Here is a 21,960-nt window from a genome sequence, read left to right as displayed (position 1 = left end):
TGTTTTCTGGAATAATTTCTCTTCCTGGGAGACATCTATTCCTTGGGGCTAGATGACCTTCCTTTTGTTCAGTATCGAACATACACTGCACTAAGTAACTTGGACCATTCAGCCACTTGTCCCCATTAATAACAAATCGGTAATAAAAAAAATTTGTGGTTTATTTAACATAATTTATGAAAATATTGTACACAGCTGAGCAGCTCTGCAGAATTATACTAGCCAACTGCAAATGAAAAATTTCCTCCTCAAAAATAATCCAGTATAAATTGACCTTTTAGTTTTTCTATTTCAGGTTCTCAACTGAGAACCAACTCTACTGAGGCATATAATAATGAGGCACATTTGCCATCTGATTTAGTCCTGTACTTTTGTTGAGCAAGACTAGCCTTGTTTTTTCCCAAAGCCATACAGAAGAGCTCCACTGAGGTTACCCTATTATTTTCTCTTTGTATAGACCCGGAGTTTGATCTTATTGCTCCCTTTCATAACATGCACTTTTCTGGAACTTCCAGTTTCCCAAGGTAAACTTAAAAATCTGCATATCACCATCCAGCAAGCTCCTTGACACCTTTAACCCACTGTCTATCTGTTCCTATTAGCTTTTAATCCTTACACAACCAACACCATTTACAACAAACTTCATTTATTTTTAAGTAAAAACATTGGCAGCCTTCTTTCAGCTGCACCACATCCCAGCTGCTCTGAAATTCCTGATGCACCACTTCTCCAAGCCCATGGAGTCAAACCTTAGTCAAACCTGGTACAAAACCAGACTAGCATTAGAAATGACAACCAACCCAAAGACTTCTTCCTTATTCCACAGAGAGCCCAAGGACATGAAGGAAGTTTAACAGATTCTAGCTAGAGAAAGGTATTGACAAGAAAACCTCTTTTTTTCTCCCCCAGGAGATACCTTTCATTTGCCTTTGAGATTCAAGTAACAATCCAGGCATGTAATACCTGGCCACCTCAGGTACCTGGTTTTTTACCTGTAGCCTTTCATTATTTTTCACAGGATGAATTTTTGTTAAATCAAGACAAAAATGGTTTTTTGTAAACCAGAGTAAGCATACATGACATTCACACACCTTTTTTATTTGCATTTCAGCTGAAATTAGTGGTCTTTAAAAATAAAGGGCATCCTTTCAGAAAGGCTGACAGTTACCTGAACAGCAAAAATACAATACAGTCCTGAGAGATAAAAATTTATTTATCTGATCAGCATGTCATGATATGGTCACAACTCATACAGCTGACATTCTCATAGCCGAGAGGGATGTTTTTTCTTTTTAAAAATACATTTTTCTTTCCAGCAGGAAGGATTTTTTTAAAACAAACATTTCATACTAGGCAGGAATTAAAAACAATGGCTTTTTCAATATGACAACACAGCTGGTAAGCACTGGATCCCCCACCAGTGTCTTAATATTCAGATTTCAAGTTTTCCCTCCCACTCCCCGATTCCCCCCACCCCTCACAGAAAAATACCACACAGAAAAACAAGACAAAACCCAGAAAGGAAAGAAAGAGGTAGACGTCACTACAACCATGGCGCTGTTTTGCAAATTGTGCGAGATGTCTCATGCTGCTCCAAGGAGTTCCTGTTCCCTTCATCAGACATTGCAGAACTGGGCCCCAGCAGTGAACACAAGAGGTGACAGGAGCCAAGCGCCATCGCCAGTGAGAAGTGCCAGGGCCACAGAATGAGTGGGGCTGTCCCACCTGGCACTGCTCTGCCCACCTGGAGCTGCTTAAAAGCAGATCTCCCTTTAAAACTGTCCAGATCTCACTATGACAACAGTCTTGCTCCCAGCAAGGCTGGAGTCACAGCCTCCTAGCAGGCAAACCAGGTTTGGGGGCTCAGGTTCTGCTCCTGGCACGCCCTCAGCTCTCAGAAACTTTAAGACTCATTGCTACAGGGACTTGCAGAGGAACTCTGCAGCCTGGGCACCGGCACAGCTTCTAGAGGGTGCTGGAGTGAGTGAGGGCTGCAGAAGCTGCTGTCCCCTTCTCTCCCCTACTGCTGCACTCCTCCTCTTGCCACTTCTGGCACTAAAACATTTGTCTCTGTGTCCTTTCGAATAAACAGTGTTATCTATCACAAATTAACACTGCAGCTGCACAGTGAACCAAAGTGTTATTTTACTAGTTGTTGTGTTTATGGTAAGCACAGAAAAGGTTGTGTATCCATTAGCTGTAAGCACAATAAATACAACCATCAAAGAAAACCTTCTCACCTAGTAAGGATCAGAAGCATATTAAATAGTCTTGAAAAAAAATTGAAAAAAAATCAACTATATCGCCGTCCCCCAAAAAAACCCACAAAAAACCCCACCAAAAACCAACAACAACAACAAAAAACCCAAAAAAACAAAACAAACAAACACACACACACACACACAAAAAAAACAAAACCAAAAAAAAAAAAAACCACCAAAAAAAAACCAAAACAAAACAAAACAAAAAAACCAACAAAACCAAACCAACCAACCAACAACCCCCCAAAACCCCCCCAAAACCCAAAACAGCCCAGGCAAAAGAGAAATGCTGATTCTGTATTTGGTATCTGCCTACGTTTCTGAAAGACATGTTGGCTGCTGGGAAGATTTTATTAAAAAAAACCCCAATGAAATAAATTCAGCAAAATAATTCCAAACATGACCAGACCTTCGCAAAATCACTGACAATCACTCCAGGCTTCCACATCCATTTTATCACACAAAACAAACACGTCAGTAACAGAGAAGGGAAGGAGAAATCCAGAGTTGAAAATAACTGGTATAAAACAACCGCTGTTCATCATACAATATGAACATCATGGTGGAGCAATTTTAAGGAACTAACTCATTTTAATAGGATAGTTGTTCAGTGAATAATTACTTCATTATCTCATGATAAAAGGTCTAACTTTAAAATGCATAGAATCCTTCCAATGACGACTTCTATCACAGCCAGGCAGTCTATAGCTCTTACAGAAAAAGCAGAGCTGCTCAGAAGCATTTCTAATGTATGCAGACATTTTAAACCAGAGTATGGTTTCCATTTTGCTCTTCCCATTGTAGCTTTGTATTTTTTAAAAGAAGTGTAAAAACTATCAAATATGCAATTTTGCAAAATAACCCTTTATTTCATATGGCTCCATTATTTCCAAAAAATACAGAACCCCAGATGTATAATTATTTTGTGTGATTGTATCAAATCACCACAAAATCTCCACCTGTCAAGAGAATGCATCCAACCCTGGGCTCGTGATTTAGAAATCCCAGTTTTAGGTACCTTTGGTCCCAAAATTTATGTCAAGGCAAAGCGGAGCAGTTGAATCCTGTCACACACAGTGATCGGTATCTGTTATTATCTTGTACAAACAGGTGAGAAAAGTTAACAGCACTTTATGGCAGTGTCACACAAAGAAAAGTTACATCATCTGAACCAAGTGAACAATGAACAGTACCACAGTAATCGCTTTATTTTTACTGCAAGAAGATGCACCTTGTTTGTGATGCTGGGGAGAACGGAGAGGGAAGCTTTAAATTTTCAAGGAAAGCATGGTAAACTGAAATTTCAGTTTTCAACATCTGGTGACAGCAACTTAAATTTAGGAAAAAAAAAAAAAAAAGAGACACCATGGTTGCAAGACTCAACAGAATGACACACGGAACCCAAGTGAGACTGAAATGACAGCACACGCACCCCTGGGCAATGAAGAAACCGCTCGGCATGGATGGGCAGGTGCTCTTCACATCATGGGATTCACAGAGCAGCAAAGCTAAACCGTGACAACTGACACAACTTCAACTGTAACAACCTCCTTATGAACAATAAACATAGAAACGTGGAGATGCTTTGTGGGCAATCCTGGCAAAGACCCATCTTTCTTCTTATTATTTGCAATGCACTCAAACTGCTCTGTTCTCATTTCTGTGTGCGACAGCTTTCAGTTAGAATTTTTTCCATGAATTTTTCAATTTTGATCATTTTATACATTTTACACTATTTTTCCCCAATATAAATATAATGTGATATTAATTTGTGATCAACTGTATGGTTCATTAACATCACTTTCTACCAAAACACATTTTGAACTCTCCAGAGGAGGCAGCCCATGGATGGTGCAGCAAAATGCTCACTACATCCAGAACTGCAGGCAACTGCCAGAAGGTAGAACCAAACTGCAGCCGACAGGAATTTGTGTTTTACAGACTCGCCTGCCAATCTTCAGATAGTCTGGATTAGCACAGTATTTTTAGCACTGAATTTCCTCCATACTGTATCCATTTCGTGTTTTTCCCTTCAAAGCAAAACTTCTTTTATCCGATTTATTCTCTTTCATGAAGCAGCATCCAGGATCATGCTGGGAGGGTCCTTCGGAGTTGCTTTCATTCCGATGTCACCCACAGCAACTCGGCCGTGTGGAGCCACGGTGTCAGGTGCTCTTCACATTGCCCAGTGCAGGCAGGAGAGAAGCCTGGGACCTGACACTATTTCTTCACCCTACTGAAACAATAACCACTGCTTGGAAACAAACCTCCAAGAGTAAGAACTACAGAGAACAAAGTGAAAATGAACAGGACCAGATCAATCAAACACTCGTCTAGAACATTACTGTGCAGTGCTGATTTCTTGAGGCAGCATGTGAACACTTGCTATTGACTGCAACCCACGGGGAAAAGAAAATAAAAATACTGCATTTGACAAAACAAGATGCTCTTACACGGAGTTCACAGGGTCTAGAAAGAACAATCTCCTGATGTGAGTAACTGCTGTGCAATCTGCTTATATAAACTTCCCTTTTTGCAACAGTCCAGTCTGTCCTAGCTCAAAATAAAATGAGCTGTACTCCGGGCATCCCTGTGGTTCTGATCAAACTACATGGGGGAGGACAGCAGTGAGTAGCTTGCCACCTGCCTTTTGCAGTTGTAAGAGCCAGTCCCACGGGCAGCAGAAATAACCACTTACACATGGGCTGGGCTGCCCCAACATCCTCCTGTCAAACAGCAGATTAAATACATTCATTCCATCAGCTGAACCTCAGCAAGAGCAACATGAAACAACAAATACTCCATGGACTCCCTCCCTATCACAGCATATCTACCTCTTTTGAATGGTTACACCAGAACTCGGGTGCAGAAATGGTATTTATAAACAGATCTTGCCTCAAACATGAAGCCATTGGCAACCACTGAACTTCACCTCCAGCCTCCTGCAGTCAGGGAGGGAGCACACACTTCAGGGGACCCTACTGTGGTGTGTCACTTTGCATCCATCCCCACTGAGCAACCACTGCTGCATGGGGAGGGGCAGGGATGGCATATTTGACAAGGTATTTTTCCACAAAGCCACGGAAATCGGCAGTGCCTCGTGTTTTGGTATGCTCTTTGCTCCCCTCCACCCAAACGGGAACACTGGCAAGGTTTTGTATTCTGCACACCACCTCCTGTGATTCATGTAGCAGCAGAGGGAGACAGAAGGGGAATCAATATTGCTAGCTCAGAGCCAAAACTACTGAGGGCTTACTTTGTTCTCAACAAAATTACTCTGTAAAAGGCAGTATGCCAACATCTGAAGTTCTGGCTACCCTGCCTGTATTTAGAGAGATTAGTTTTATTTTAGGAACAGTTCTCGCAAATCTGTGCATAATCACATAAACACAATGCCAACCAGACCTGCCAGAAGTAAGGCTGTACATCAGACATCCTTTCAAAAGGATCCTGCACTACACATCTGAAAGTGTCTTCTGTTCCCATCTGCCCTTCATTTCAACCCATCCTTCTTCCAGTAAGATTTTAGCAGTAAGATTTTAGTGGTAAGCTAATTAATACTGCCCTCCATGTAGTTATTCCCAATATTTACCATACTTACTGTTTCAGTAGTATCTTCCTACAGATTTATGATAGCAATTACACCTATTTTTTCTTTTTACGAAACTAGTTTTTCTTCTATTACTCCTTAGCAAAACATTAAGATGGTTGGCATTGAATTATTTAAACTCTCCCACAAGTATATTTAGCACTGTCGCAACTAGCGGGGAGAAAAAGGCCTCTATAAACCACTCCAAGGTCACCTTGGTCGGACTGCAGTATACAAAATACAAAGGTGGCTAAAAATCACCAGCAGCACCAGCAGCCCTTCAGAAACAGCTAGAATTGCTCTGCCTTCCAACACGTGACAAAGCTTCCCTCTGTTCCCTATATTTTATGTCTTTCCTTCACTGACTTTTCATCTCTGAAAGTGCATTTTCAAAATTGATGAGAGTTGAGCTGCATTCTGAACATAAAGAGAATTTAACCAAGCGACTTTGTATTTTCCAAGTTTCCCTATGACACGAGACACTGGTAGCAGATGGAACTTGGAGAGCTGATGGCAAGACCACAGCAGGGATGGGCTGATTCATCCCATGTGGACAGCTTTTAATCACACTGTGATGCTGCAATGCTTGTTTGAGGACCAGTTCCTCACAGGACAGACCTGACACGGGATCTTATTTGGGTGTTGGGTTTAGATCAATGTGTCTGGTACAACAACTGCTGACTGCGTAGCCACAAAGACACCTCCACCAGCTGTCGAAGATCTCCGACTCCAGCACAATGAGCTGCAATAAAGTACACGTTGTGCAAATGAGGAATCTCTACCACACCAATGCTGTACACACTACTGAAGAGACAAGTTGCTGAATTTTCTGAGCTCTAACTACAATGCCAAGAAATACTTGTGGTGACAAAGCTTTCTTGTCACAGACATTCTTCTACGGTGGTTGTACGATTGCACCTTTTGTCCAAATGCTGAATTTGCTTAAGTGTGGGTGAGAGTATACATTTTTAAAAATACAGACAATTCTTAAAATAATACATCATCAGGTCACTATGTTACTGATCTTCACTTTTAGTGGAGTTTAAAATTCCCCCAAGGAGAGGTAAAAGTCCATCCAGTATTTTCCTTTACTCTTGAATATTCACATTTGCACATACAACATGATACTCATTTGCAAGAGCCTGGATTCCCATTGTGTCCTCAGGTCCAATTCCACTTTTAAAATAGGCAATGGTACAAATACTGAAAGAGGCAGTACCACATCCCTCCTGACAAAAATGCAAATGATTGTATGGCAACCAGCCACAGGTTACTGAGGGTCATCTCCCGAGAAATCGCTTTTGTCTGACCCTGGGGTGGCGGAAAAGCTCCTGCAAGAGAAAATGAAACACATTTAATGTTTTGCACAGGAATGACAGCCTTAATACACAATTCCTTACCACCACGGCTTGCCCCAGCAATGGTGCGCACACACAGTTAACTGGGTACTGCTCTATGCTCCAATGCTGTCAAATGTATGAAAGATTCTCCAGAAGCCTTCAAGAAAATAAATCCAAACCAACACACAACCCCTTACCTTAAGTAATGAGAACAATTTTAATTTCCGTATAAACTTTAAGCACAAGCCTGAAAGTCCTCCTTAGAAGCTGCTACCACTGTTACTCAACCTTTGCAGAGATCCAATTGTCAACTCAGTTTTGTGTTATTTTTGAAGTTTTATTAGTATCTCCATGATCAAACTGAATGGATTCCATATTAAACTCTACAGCTGTTTGGTGGTAATACTGTATACTGTGAAGAAGCAACACACACACACATTCCTGAGGTTCCTCTTGAAAATGTAAATACACACACACACACACTTTCTTTAAAGAATAGTTTCCACATATTGTTTGAACACCCAGTCATACTGACTAAAAGAAACATTCCAATTTGCCATGTGTTTTCCCGAAAATCTTTAATGCAATCCTTCCTTAGATGGGAAAGACTGGAAGAGATTCATCTGACAATAAAATTTGGTTTTTCCATACTTCGACTTTTTCTGACTCGCAACACTAAATTAAATGGGCCTGAATACATCAGAGCTTTATGATCATAAGCAAACTATTTGCATATATTTACATCAGCATATTAAATCATCTGCATTACACTGTACTGAGATGCACAAAGACTTGATGACACGAAGCACTTTTGTTGTTGTTAATCCTGAACAGGGGATATAAAACTCTGAATATACCACAGAAGATGATGTACTTCTGCTGCAGCATTATGGAGTCTCAGCTTCTCTCAGAACATGAAATGAATGATTCAAAGAGTAAAGATGCAGCAATGTCAATTTTTAATCTTAGGAACCACAAACTTGGGCAATTAGATCCCATCAGCAGCTTATCTCTGTACATCACATTTGCAATCACTGGAGGAACTGCAATCAAGCATTTGAGACAAAGCTTTTCTTCCTAAATGAATGCTCTTATTAAAAAAAAAAATCCACAAACCACCAAAGCAAACAAAGAAAAAGCCTAAAAACACCCTTGATGAGCCCCATCCACCTCTCCCTGATAGGTATTTCACACTTGGGCAGATTTGCCACATCATTATTCCCCTCACAGCTAAGCTTCTAACTGTCCACTCCATGCTGGATTTGTTCTTCCATGGTCCATTTGTTTTTCTCTACCAACACTCACCGCTGGTTTAAACACCTTTCCTTTTTCCCTGGTAGGTACAGAGAGCTGTCTCTTCTCCCTCTTCCAAGCCATTTTTGACCCTTCCCTTTCCCAGCTGAGACAAGCCTTCACTGAAATAACCCCACCTTCCCCTTAGTCTTAGCTCCCGTTATCTGTCTCCCCAGTTCAGTTTGTATTCCTTGACAGGGATAATGGACCTGTACACAGGATTTCCAGATGAGGTTTCAGATCTGGTACACAAAGAGTGTTTCCACAGCATTAGGAATGCCATTCCTTACTTTTTTCATCACCTCACACCACTTGGCTTCTGAGCACAGGGAATGAGGAGCGTGATGACTTCAGTACACCATCACTCATTTCCAACTGCTCCTAGTTTATGGTTGGGGCTTTTTTCTTAATTTATCTTCAAGTGATTTTGTCCTGCTAAATGTAATCTCACTTGTGTTCCTGTGGGCTCCAAGGTTAACGTGCTGAAGAGTTCAGAGAAATCAAGAACTTGCCAATACAAGTTTTCCACTAGCTACCTAAAACAGGAGTCTGTTACCTACAGCTATTAACTTGAAATGATTTTAATTTTATAAACGAAATGTGTAAAATGCACCTCTAAAAAATTACGGGATAGTTTCATGTCAATTTTTAGGCACGCTTTTCTTTTGGTTTGATTTCCAGAGGTCTAGTATTACAGGTTTTCTCTTGGTGATTTAAGTTCTTGCCACTTAGGAATACAGCAAAATGGAGAAATGTGCTCTGGGCTTTGTTTCTTTCTTTTCCCAAACAAAAATAAGCCAAGAAAATATATTCTTACCAGTGATACTGTCAATGAAAACTTTTAAAGTTGCATGGAGCATTAAATATTACTCCAGCTTTATGAAGTAAGCTTTATTAAGAGAGAAACGTTCCTAAGCAGTGTGTATTGTAAAATAATATAATGATGATAATGATAACAATAATAATGAATAATAATAGTAGAAGCAGCCCCAGTCTTAAAACCACACCCATTTGTGACCATGTACCAGGTGAATACAAAGCTGGCTCTTGAGCAGCCTCAGGATTCCCCTCACAGTCAACCCCAGGACCTTTCCAAGGGGTTTCCAAAAACTGTAGCAGCACTTTTTCAGTAGGCCCACTAAAGCAATGCAACCAAGTTCTCAAAAAGTATAAATGGCAATAACTTTAAATTATGCTAATGTATGCCTAATAAGGTCCTATGTCACAGCATTTACATTTAAAACATGTCTTTATTAATTCATACTGATTGCACTGGCAAATTATTACCAATTATACTATTTTAGAAGTGCATTTTAATGAATAAATCTGATTATATTAATTATACTCTCAAATTCTGGACTAGTTAGATTTTCTGAGTATGACTTATTCCAATAGCATAAAATAATGCCACAAAGCGAAAAATTCTTTACAATCTATTTACCACACTTGCATTTTAAAAGATAGTCACAAAGTTATTTGTCTAATAAAGTCCAATATATGCATTTGGATGCGATTTATACAGCAGAGTCTGAACTTTGCCATCAATGATGGCTGAATGACAGCAACATTTCATAAAACAAAATACAACTTTGGGTTGTTAAAAAAATCTATTAATATCTTTAAGCATGTGGATTGATAAATTAAGCACTCAAAAATAAATTAAAGCAGCCTTTGCAATAAATCATGTCACAGAAGAAGGATCTTCATTTAACACAGTCACCCAGGAATACTAAACTCAGCTGATTTGAGACACTGAACACTTCCCATCAACAACTGTGATGCACAGAGCTGCAGACCATGGATCCAGAGACCGTGTGCCATGTAATTCTCACAGGTCCTTCCAATCATCCTTTCAGTCATGGATCTTTGCCATGAAATCCCACAGCAGCATGTTTCACAGATGAACTGTGTGCTACTGTTTTGACAGCTTCCAAACACTACCCTAATTCTAGTGTTGCCCATGTAATTTACCCTTCCTAGACAATTCTTTAATTATACATCTTGCCACATAAAAAGCAGTAATAATAGCAATAACTGCATCTCCTGTACCCATGTGAAGAATGCTTACACATTCTTAAGCCATTTTGAGATCCTTGTAAGGAAAGTCACTAGCAAAGCACAGTTCTCTTTGCTAGCCATCACCCTACCTGTTTCATAGAAATGTGTCAAGAGGTCCTCCTTTTCAATGAATCGTTGATACAGCCAGTTTGTGAGAGCTTCAGGCTCTGCAGGTACATCTTTCACTGGAAAAATCCTATCAAAGAAACAAGCACAAATTAAGCCTAGCAAACGTGTTCTGTGCGTGGAGAACAGAACTCTTCTGCCCCAGCCCACCATCAAACTAAGAGAACAAGACTCCTGTATAAATCTAACTGCATGATTTGCATTCCATCCAACTGGCAGATCACTGAGGCATTAAGGATACAAGAGTGGGAAATGCCAGGCTGCCATCCAGAACCACACAGAAGACACCAGCATCAGCCTCCATCAAATGCTGTACTCCAGTTTTTGATAAAAGCTACTAACACTGGTTTTTTGTTGTTGTTGTTGTTGTTTAATAGAATAACACCACACTATATACTATCCCTAAAAAGAATACAAACCAAGGGGGGATGAAAGAAATAAAAAAATGAGAACATTCATTTACAGCTTTGAAGAAACAATTCAGCAGGCAGAAGCCACATAATGACATCACTAAGCACCAATAGCCCTTCCACATCCCAGAAAACAAGCCCTCTGTGCTTTTCAAAGGATGCTGGCAGCTTTGCCTGAAATTTCCAAGGCACGTGTTACACTGAAAACTGACCCTGTACTCAAATATTGCTGCTCTGCTTTAAAAACACCAATGGAAGAATTGTTAGTGTTCTGGTACTTCTGTGCTGAATATTAGGTCTGCTTAGAAAAACAGACACTCAAGGCAGAATTTACTGTGGTACATACACCCTGAAACTCCCAAATAACCCACCACACCTCACTGGATTATTTTCAAAATAGAATTTCCAATCTTACTGGAACTGTGAAACCTCAGCAGACCCTCAGTGCCTTTTGATATATACAAGAATTTACACATCCTCTGTGTTGTACTGGCAGGCCAATGCAGAAGAGATTTTTGTATCAGGCTAACCTGAAAAACTCACACTCTGAAATGCAAGACGCTTTCTACTGTAGGTTTCTCTTTTCAGGTGAACTCCAATTTAGCCTCTCATTTATGCCATGCTTCTATTTTCATTAGTGGATTTTCGTTTCATTTTCAACACAGTCTTAACTGATCATACTGTAAAGAATTGGAAGTAACACTACAATCATCTGGGTGGTCTCTGAACAGATACGGGAATGGCAGACTAAGAAAATAAGGCACTACTGAAGAATGCTTTTGTTGCTGTTACAGTTTTCAACATCTTTGCCAACTTAGCTCATTTGTCATTTGTCTTTCCTCCTTTCAGTCTCATGCATGGAAAAATAAGCTGTAAGTGGGGGAGTCAAGCATTGCTCTAAGGAGTGAACTCATGGTGCTTTGGCATACAGAGACAACTTCAATACAAGGAGATGAACAACTTTATTTACACGCTGTGGTGTCGACATGAACTCAGCTATCTCTGTAGCCTTTGGAGTACTTCTGCCTACATCTTCCTCACACTGTGGCATTCCCTATGCTCCAGTAAAGCCAGTCTTGGTAACAAGAAATTAGCAACTGTTATCTCAGATAAAACAGAGTTTGAAGGGAAGTCTTTGGCCAAAGTCAGATGTTACGAAATGGTGCTTCAGTAAGCAGCCCAAGTTTTCAGTCTGCATATTAAGAACTAAGACGAACAATAAAGAACTATTTTATCTTGAAGCCCAGATGCTGTACAGCAGGTTAAAATCAAACCACGTGGCAGCAAGTAAAGAACACACCCACAGAGCAAGGATCATTTTGTTGAGGGTAGAACACTAAGAAAGACTTACTCCGTGTCCCCAAACACAACCGAGTTGCCAAGCACTATTTTTACTCTCTTCTGCCTATCTGCTGTGAAGAGATAAAAGGCTCAGCAACTGAATATTGTGTTTCACAGAGTATTTTTGAAGGACAGATGCTTGCTTACGCAGGTTTTAAGAGGGTTCAGAACTAAGAGAACGTGTGTCGCCTCAGGACAGAAGTGTAGGGTTACCTGGCTTCATATGCAGCTGTAGACTGCAAGATATTCTTCACCTCTGCCTTCCCTTCTCCCTGACCGAATGGGTAACAGCTCTTTTTTGTCAAGAACATTCTTCTTAGTCTGAAAGCATCACAGGATCTTGCCAGACACTTGTTAGAAACAATTTCTGAGCTGGTGCTTTAATGGAGCAGTGATGTGAAGCACAGGTGATACCAGCACTGTGAGAGACTAATGGAATCCTGCACACCACTTCCCTGCTTGAATCCATCCAGGCTCTTGTATGGATCAATAACACTGCCAGAATGCTTGAATCTCTGGACATAAACTCTGCTGCTTACAAGTCTTAGAAGCAGTCACTGCTACACCCAGTTTGAATAAATATTAACAGGGCGAAAACAACTGGTTTGCCAATAATGCTACATTGGCTGCCACAACTTAGCAATGGTAAATGCTAGTGTATTTAGAAGCATTTTCAAATGTATTTTTAGATTATCCAGAGTTATTTTTACCAGCAGAACATTCTTACTAATGACTGATCTAAATTAGAGATTAAATATTTAAAAAAAATCCTGAAACTCTGGAAAGAAGCCCTTTCTCTACTCGATAAGGCAAAGCTAAACCCCTCCTATATTTAAACTAAACATACTGCTAATGCCATGGTTCTGTGCCCATCAGATGGCTCAGCTGGCATCTGTGTTTTACAGGAACACTCTCTTGAAGGAGACTGGGTTCAGGAAGATGAGTGCACAAGTCTGCTGTTCCAAAACTCCTCACACAGGCAATCCAAAACAACAGCAGAGAGCCATTGCTCCAACAGGAGCAGGGTCACCCCCAACCACTGGATGATGACATCTGCCAGGTCCAGTGTTGCCAGATGCAGGAAATAGTTCCTTCTTTTCACTGAGATATGTAAACAGTTCTCCCTGTGGTCAGGCATGAGCATCACCTTGACTCTACCCCACCTTTGGGTATGCAGGATCAGGAAAGCCATTAGAAGCAAACAGTTTGCTTATCTCCTCAGGAAAATAAAATATCATCACACCGAACTGCCAAGGCAAGGAATAAGGTCAACATGTAACATCTGAAGCTCCTGGAGTCTCTAAGCACTTGGATCTTTCTAGCTTTTGGGCAAAACTAACCTCACATTGCATTAAAGTAAGAGCATCTTTGTTCCTGGTGTGGCAAACAAGGAATAAAGTCAAGCAGAATAAAAATACCTTTTTTTGCTTCATATCACAGAAACAGCTGACTTTCTGTCCCCAGGAAAAGTGGGGAAGGGGCTAAAAGCAGTGGCAGCACAGGCTGCACCCTGGGAAGTGAAGAGTGTTGGTGGAAATAAAGACACATTTCAATGGGAATCCATGGAGAACCTTTTTCCAGTAATGAAGCATTATCCTCCAGCTGGAGGTGCCTACTGGCAGCTGTGAGGTGACAACAGCTGCAGGACACTTTAGGTACCTGACTGAGGGACTGTGACTTCTTAAACCACTACACAGATTTGTGTCCATGTCACAAACCACACTGTATTAGCATAAATGACAGTCTAGAAAAGAAGAAAGGATTTTTAAAAACAGGAGATGTAGCTGCCAAAGACATGCTGGCATATGTGAGAAATAGGGGAGAAATAGCTACTGATGGGCTGTTTCTCAGAAGGCACGAAAGAATTTTCAGAAAAATGGCACATTTAGAAACATTTTTCTCTTTTAAGTGAACCTTATTGGAGAAACAACCTCTGATTCTCTATTTAAATTCTGAAGTTCATGGCAACCACTTTAAGTACTAATTGTCTTTTATCACCTGTCCTACCCTGAAGTTCTCTATTACTTACTACTCCATAGAAGTCATGGTATTATTTGCTGCTTCAATGGCTCTAAATAAATCCAGGACAGTGGAGGCTGTTGGTAGATGTCAGGCACGACCAAAAATAAGTTACTTGCGTAAAAAAGCGCATTAAAATACACTGCCAAACGGGATGCCCTTCTGCAACATTCATTCAACAACCACAATGCATCTCATTTTATTTATAGCTCGGAGCCTGGCTAATTTCAATAAATCTGTATCAATGCAGACACAAAAATAGAACTTCCTCAGCAGCTGAAAGCTTGTTCCAGCAGCAGCACAGCACAAAAGCTGGGACGGGGACGGGAGATGAGAGAGCTGGGAGCAGCCTGTGTGGCACTTCCATGCACGGCCACCCCTGCGTCAGAGCTGACTCGGGCTGGCTTTGACGTCAGGGCTGCTGCACCCTGTCACTGTCACACAGCCCAAAAGTGGGATGTGAGCATCCAAGGGCATCACCTGCACAGAAACTAAGGCAAAAACCCCAGCCCCACACCATCCTGACTGAGGGGCTGCTAAGCAGCGAGCCAACTTCACAGCCAGGGTGTTTTATATTTGCAAGCCTCTGGTTTTGCTGACAGAACTGCAGCACTCAGGAAATTACTGCTGGAGATACTTGGTGATCAGCTAAGAAACACCAAGCCAATCAGACTAAACAAGTGCCTGGTGTAAAAAGTAAAGAAATAAACCCCGAACTCTATTCATGGCACAGAAATGGTGGGAGCTGAGAACAGCAGCCAGTCTGTGGCCTTGCCACATGGACACCAAACAACTCAGCTTGTTTCTGCTGAGTGAAATTGTAGTGAGTCAGGATTTACAGTCATCACACTCCACACAATGACCTGAGCATAAACCGAAACCATCTGAGAAGAGCAAACCAACCTTTCCAACAGATTCATTACAAGGCTGGGCTTACAGTGATGCCTCTAGTTTGACATGCCTTGCACCAGATGGATTGACATCTCCCAGAAAAACCGCAGTGCCATTTGGCCCAGAGGAAGTTCAGCAGATATTTTCTTGGAGTATTATATTTCAGAGAGCAACTTGAGTTTTGCAGCACTTTTCATTAAGTTCTGAGACAAGTCAGTCAGGGTCAAAAAGCTATTCAAAGGTGGGTAAAGTTCTCACACCTTGTGTTTGTAGATCCAAACTTGGTAATTGTTCTTTTTTCTAGGGAAGCTTCTTTTGACATTCTGAGGAAAATCAGGCCACAGCGTAGTCTAATTATGAACTTCTGAAAATTGTGTCATTTGTACTGAAAATTGAAGTTTGAAAAGCAAGGTTCAACTCATTATCAAAATTGAGTTTTCAAAAAAAAGATTACGGGATTAAACCAAGCCTTCTCTGCCATTTCCACCAGCTAGAAAAGCACTTAAAAATGTAACATAAGGCTCCTTGCTGTGTGCTCTTCTGTTACTCCCTGAGCAGGATGAAAAAGAAATAATCCTGCAGCAAAGGCCCAGGCTATGAGAAAAGGAAATCACCAGATTTGAAAGTCTGTAAGGCAGAAGGAGACAGGTGGTGATCAAGGGGCACAGCAGAAGGGACTGACTGAGCCACCAGAACAAAAGCAGCTCTGCAGTCTCTTCTGCTCCAGTTTGAGTGGCACAGAAAATGTTCCTTTTTTCCCCACTGCTGTCATACATCAATACCTTGCTCTGGACTACTCTAAAAGGTAATAGGCATGTTTAAATCCTGATTCTTCTTTCATACAGCACAGATGGCATCTGGACAAAACTATTCTTTGCTTTTTCTAAAGGAGTACTTTTTCTCCCCTTATAAACTCAGTTAAAAGAAATGACATGAGAAACTGTTGTGCTCTCTTCCCAGTTATTTAAAAATTACCCTTACAATTTATTTCAAATGTTATGTCCCAAGACCTTCCAAATTAATGAAAAAATGAGCAAGATTTTACAGCACTAAATGCAGGAAAAGTGAGGTGTAATACCAAGGCACACAGACTTGATGTACACGTAAAGAAAATTTTTCAGAGGACATCCATGTGCCAATCTGCACCCACCTCATAGTGGAGGGGCCATGTGCCTCAAGAACTACCAGGCCTGGAAGTCAGGCGAGCTCCAGCCAAACCCAAGAGTTCTGGTCTCATTTCAGAGCCCTCACACCCTGTGCTCAGCTGGGGCGAGTTGCTGTGTGACTTTCCATTTGGGACACACTTCAACTGGTTTTACAGGGTCAGCCATGACAAATACAGGTTATTAAAACCCTGCATGCAGTAGGCAAATAGAGAGGTTTGATCCTGTCTGAACCAGTGACTTAGACCCTCTGGAAGAAAATAACAAACTCGCACCCAAAAGTAAATAAATTTCTAATATTTTTCTTTGGATTTCAGTACTACAAGAACTTAAAACATTCAAGTTCAATGCAAAAAAGTTTACCTCATATTTATGCTTGTGATCAAAAATAGGTCTAAATATACACTTAGAAGCAGGAAATGAATTCAACTTATGTTAACTTACTGTTGTTTTTAAAGCAAGTATTTTTGGAAATACTTTTCAGAAGAATTCTAAATACATTCAACTTGCAATTACCCCAGAGATCTGAGAGAGCACTAAGGTGACCTGAATAAAGCACAATGGATATAATGCTATCTTATATAAATTAGGGTGTAAGTATGTTCACCTTCAGGGAAACTTGGAAGGCAGCCTTCTATAAAAAGTAAGGACAAATTTAAACACGGCTGTGGAAAGGAGCTCCAGCGAGCAACCTGCACTCTGCATCAGCCAACATTGACACAGCAGTGATGATGGAGAAGGTCATTCCCACTTCAGCTGCCACCCAGGGGATCCACACAAGGATACTTGAAAGCTTTCTATAAAAGTCTAAAAGCTCTCCAAATCATCAAGAGGGAGTAAGACAAAATAATGTGATTTTGGGATAAAATTCAACAACTTATTTTTTATAGGAAAAGTGTTAAAATACTGCTGGAGATTTCAGACTTGCAATTCACTGTAAACTAAAAGCAAAATGCAATTTCTCTCTCCATCAGTTTAGGTCTTGAGACAAAGAACTGCTGAGGGGAAAAGCTTTAATGGTCTCCTATCCTAGCTGTCAATGAGAGTTGCAACTTTTTCCAGCTGCTTTTTCCAGTTGCTTTGCTCAACTACTTAAAGTATTCTTTGAGTGAAAAAGCTGGTGTTTCTTTGTCAGAAAGTTAAAAATAATATTTTATTAGGAAATCTGATTATTTAACAACAGCGATTTTTTATTAGTAGTCATTACTAAAAAACAAAATTAAAAAAATTCAAGTTTGGTTTACCAGCACCTTAACATGAAAGTTTAAAAGATGACCTAGCCTTCACAGTTATATTCCCCACAACTCTTTCAACCACAGGACATTAGTCCAAAACTTAAATGTCTGTCCTAAGATACAGAATAGTCACTGACCTTTTAAAAAAAAGACACATTGTGTTTAAATAATATGCCCACCTGTGTGAGACAAAAAAAAACCCCACTCCCACTGCTACTGATCTCCCCTCTCCTGAAAGGACATAGCTGATTTGTGAACAGTAGAGTTCAATATAGGAGGAGCAGGTTTACTTCCTACCTGTAATGTACATGTGTCACTGTTGGTTGTCGGTAGCCAAGAATCCAGGTTTGGATGTCTATAGGTTCAGCTTTGGGATATGCAATAGTTGTATCTATCACCCACTGAAGGCCTTTGGATTTGCTCCCTAGGAACAAAAACAAAACTCCATGTTACTTATTTGGGAGTTATTAAATTTTTCTATTACTTTATGAGGTACAAATAAGACCATCAAAAGTCAAATCCAGATTTCATTACAGAGCACAGAAATACTCTGACAAACTTCAGCTAGACCTAGATTTTATTTCACGGTTATTTCTGCTGTTCTTAGGTACCATGGTACACAGAATAGAACAAGTTCACTCACCAGGTTTGAGTACAGTCACAGGACATCTTGGCCCCAAGGTCAGGTGCTTCCCCCCATTCACCAAAAGGGAAAATCCCAAAATAAACATCCTAGCTTCTTGGTGAGCACTTGAAGCACATTTACACCTAGGCCTTTCTAAAAGATCACTGATGGAGCAGCAGCCATGCAGATACCTCAAAGGTTCTTAAAAATGTGACTTGCAGGATGAAGAGGAAAAACACCACTTTCAGGGTAACTCAGGGTAAGAAAGAAGGAACAGAAGCTGGTCACTTTTTACAGTGGGGAAGATAGTGCACCCACAAGGTTCCAGGAGAGGCTGACACCAGCACATGTTCACTTGCTGCTCAGCTCACTTAGAAACTGAAAAAAGGATCAAAGGAAGTGAAAATATTTGCTATTAAGATGAGTCAAGAGAATCAAATCTGTGGGTCCCTGTGGAGTCGCTTGTGCCCTTAAAAGAATTCCCAACTGCCTTGCCTTGGAAAAGTGAGGATTAAAGGTACGCCTTCCACATGTAACAAGGTTTTCCCCCCATGGTTCTTTGCAAACATTGCTCAGTCTGCTCCCTGGGTTTCCCAATGTCCATCACCTTCCCATGGTGTCCCCTTCCCCTGGTTCCCCGCTGGCTGTGGGGCCTGGGGTCCAGTTTCTGTCTTCCCTATGGCCACTTGCCCCCTGCCCTGCCCCTTGTACCACCCATGAACCTGAGACACTATAAAACCAAGAAAACCACATGGTCCTCCCTCTTTACAGCTCCAAATGTCCCTTCTGCACATGAATAAACCTGGCTGGAACTAATCTGTGGCTGAGAGCCTTCTGCCTCTCCCTGCCTGAGCTAGCCTGTAACGTGTGTGGATGTGTGGCTTGATTGCTTTGCCTGAATTCTTCTCAAGCAGTTTCTCCACTGGAGAGGCTGACTCGGAGTTAATTAGGCTGCAGCTACACTCTGAAAAGACACACTGTTACAGGTGCCTTCCAACTCAGAATATTTCACGACTACAGAATAACCTATAAAATCTGAAAATAGTTTACAAGAGCAACAGTCCAGGTCATAAATCAGCCTAGCCACGAGCCTTGTCTGGCATGTCTTGAATTCACAGGTTTGCTAAGAGGGAGAGCAGCAGATCTGTAGAGCAAACCAAGAAGGAAGGGCACATTGCCAAGATGGCACTTTGAGTTTAGCCTGTCAATTTTCTCTCTGTTCTGGAGCTGTCTTGTCTTTGAGGCCCAGCAGGGTAATGCTCACTTACTGCTTGAGACACCAGTACAGCAATATGCTCACACCACATCAGGCAGGATCTCCCACCCATGGGCAAGAGCATGTAAGAAGTGTTAGCTTTTAGTACAAAGTACAATACTCTTCAAGCCTGCAGCTGAAAAGCTACAAAAGAAATGTAACTGAGGTTGACAAGAACACTGTCAGCACCAAGAACGTGTACGGGGATTGACTGTTCACCATCCTTCCCAATACAAGAACAGACACTCAAAATTCAGCCAAGAGGAAAAGTTTTCATAGCAAACAGAAAAATGATTCTTTGTGCAGACGGGGGGGAAAAACCCAATCTCTTGCTAAAGAATGTCAAAGATGCCAAGAGCAGGGATCAAGAGGAGACTGAGTAAGTACATGGAGGGTTAACTAACCAGGCAGAAACCCCCACCTGGCTTGGGAAACCCACCCCACAGGAAACTGTCAGAAGCTTGGAGAGTACGTGGGAGAAGTAAGATGCCTGTTTGCTGTGTTCACACTCCTCCTCTGTAATCTGCCTGGAGTCATGGACAAGACACTGGGCTAGGCAGATGTTTGGCCTTGCCCAGAGTGGCCACTCTCATTTTACAGAAGATCCACCACAAACCTAAAGAAATCTGCAGCACTCGGTGTAAGCAGCATCCTGAAAGCCACAGTTACTGACTCCAGCTAGAATGTACATGCAACGACTGGCATGCGAGTTTCTACCTGCATTTAATTTGCATTTAATTTAATTAAGGGTGAAAAGAAAATTGCAGCAATGCTATCACATGTATCTATCAATTACTTTAACAAGCAGACAGTGTTTTCTTGGTGTCTGCTCATCAGTGGAGTTGTACTGCTTCATTATAAATGCACTACTCCACCACGGCTAGACAGCATTTCCTAAAATTTAGATTGTAAGTTCTTAGCAGCATCAAACATGCTATTCCAAAACTTTACCCAGGGCAAGCTGCATTGGTCAAGCTGAAACATTCAGTGTTTTAAACCCCTGACAGACACAAGAAATGAGAACTGGAGGCTGCAGGCTTGCCAGCATCATGACAGAGTGCTTGTCAAGTCTCTCAAGAAAAGCACTAACTACAGAGTCCTTCATTTTAAAAGTAGCAATGAATCACAGAGCACAGAAGAGCCAATATGAAATTAATATTAAACAACAGAAGTATTAATTTAGAAACAGATTTTGAAACAAAGTAATTCAAGTTATTATTCTCCCAGATGTAAAGCAAGAATGGATAAAAACAAGTAAATTGCCAAAGTTAAATTGCCTAAGTGAGTAAGCAACAGAGATCATTAATTGCAATTAAAAAGTGCCAGATGAATATGGGCACATTTTCTTATTATTTACAGTAAAGTGTTTCAAAATAATTTATTCAATATTTGGCTGTATTTAAACTGTTCTTTCAGTGGATAATGGTTTGCATTTGATTATGGGAAAACTCCTGCAGTTCTCTGCTGTGCCGATTTCCACCTTCTGCTTTTGTGGAGAGAGCTACTGCAGCACTGGATTCCTCAGTCCAGCTCCAAACTCACCTCCAGCCCTTTTCAGGGCAGGATGGGGAAAATGATACAGACAGCCCACCAGAAACACCAGGACAGGAAAAAAAAAATAATAAAAATCTGACAGTCCCATCAGCCTTTAGAGACCTCCTTTTAGAGCATGCAGGTGTTAGTGCAGCTACCTCCACGTGCTTTCAAATCACAGTATTTGTGCATGCTCTGGTTTAAAATAAGCCTTACATAATCATCCAAGATATCTGACTGCCAAAAAAACCTACATCACCAAGGATTTAGGAAAATTAATTTTGAATTACATCTTGCTATCTTTTTTTGGGGTTATACTGTGTTGCAACCTGCTCATAAGCAGTTTTATTTTAAAGCCAGGGAGCTCTGACCGATCCTGAAACTGGAAAAGAAACTGACAGCTGCACAAAACACAAAGGATGCTGCTTTCAGGTGTGAGCAGACCTATTATTCTTTAAATGGAGCACATTAACAGGAGCTCAAACCAAAGACCGATGCATTAGTTGTAACACGGTGTGAATCTCAGGTCTGGCATTTGCACCTGAGGAATCAGAGAACTCAAGAACTCCCCTTGCCCAGCTTGGCTTGGCCAACTCAGCCACACCCTTCTGACAGCCAAACTCTTCCAGCTTTCTACCTACCATAAAAGACACTCTTATCTTTCATTTCTAGTACTTGCTGAAAGACTGAGCAGCCTGACTGTAAGAGACTCCAGCAGCAGAAGCTGCTGCAGAGGCTGCAGCTCAGCTGATCTCTCCAAGCACTGGTTTTCTCCCGTGGTGTCAGTCTGCTTGCCACTTCCAGCACAGGCGGAAGATGCA

At 41.1% G+C, this 21,960-nt stretch overlaps 1 protein-coding gene across 3 annotated transcripts in view; it reads right to left on the bottom strand.

Annotated features, from left to right (window-relative positions):
• Positions 1-2,694: 2,694 nt before the first annotated feature.
• LPGAT1 (lysophosphatidylglycerol acyltransferase 1) overlaps positions 2,695-21,960 on the bottom strand; it is a 59,135-nt gene continuing 39,869 nt past the window's right edge. For all 3 annotated transcript variants that reach the window (XM_063390706.1, XM_063390707.1, XM_063390708.1), the window contains 3 exons: positions 18,024-18,150; positions 10,631-10,737; positions 2,695-7,181 (listed from right to left, as the gene is read on the bottom strand). In XM_063390706.1, the coding sequence (XP_063246776.1) occupies positions 7,030-7,181; positions 10,631-10,737; positions 18,024-18,150 (386 nt within the window). In that variant the 3' untranslated portion in view covers positions 2,695-7,029. The remainder of the gene's footprint in view (positions 7,182-10,630; positions 10,738-18,023; positions 18,151-21,960) is intronic.

The sequence above is a fragment of the Prinia subflava genome, chromosome 2, assembly GCF_021018805.1.
Source record: "Prinia subflava isolate CZ2003 ecotype Zambia chromosome 2, Cam_Psub_1.2, whole genome shotgun sequence".
Taxonomy (NCBI): Eukaryota; Metazoa; Chordata; class Aves; order Passeriformes; family Cisticolidae; genus Prinia; species Prinia subflava.
The sequence above is the reverse complement of the archived record's forward strand: the minus strand, read 5'-3'. Positions and strand labels throughout refer to the sequence as shown.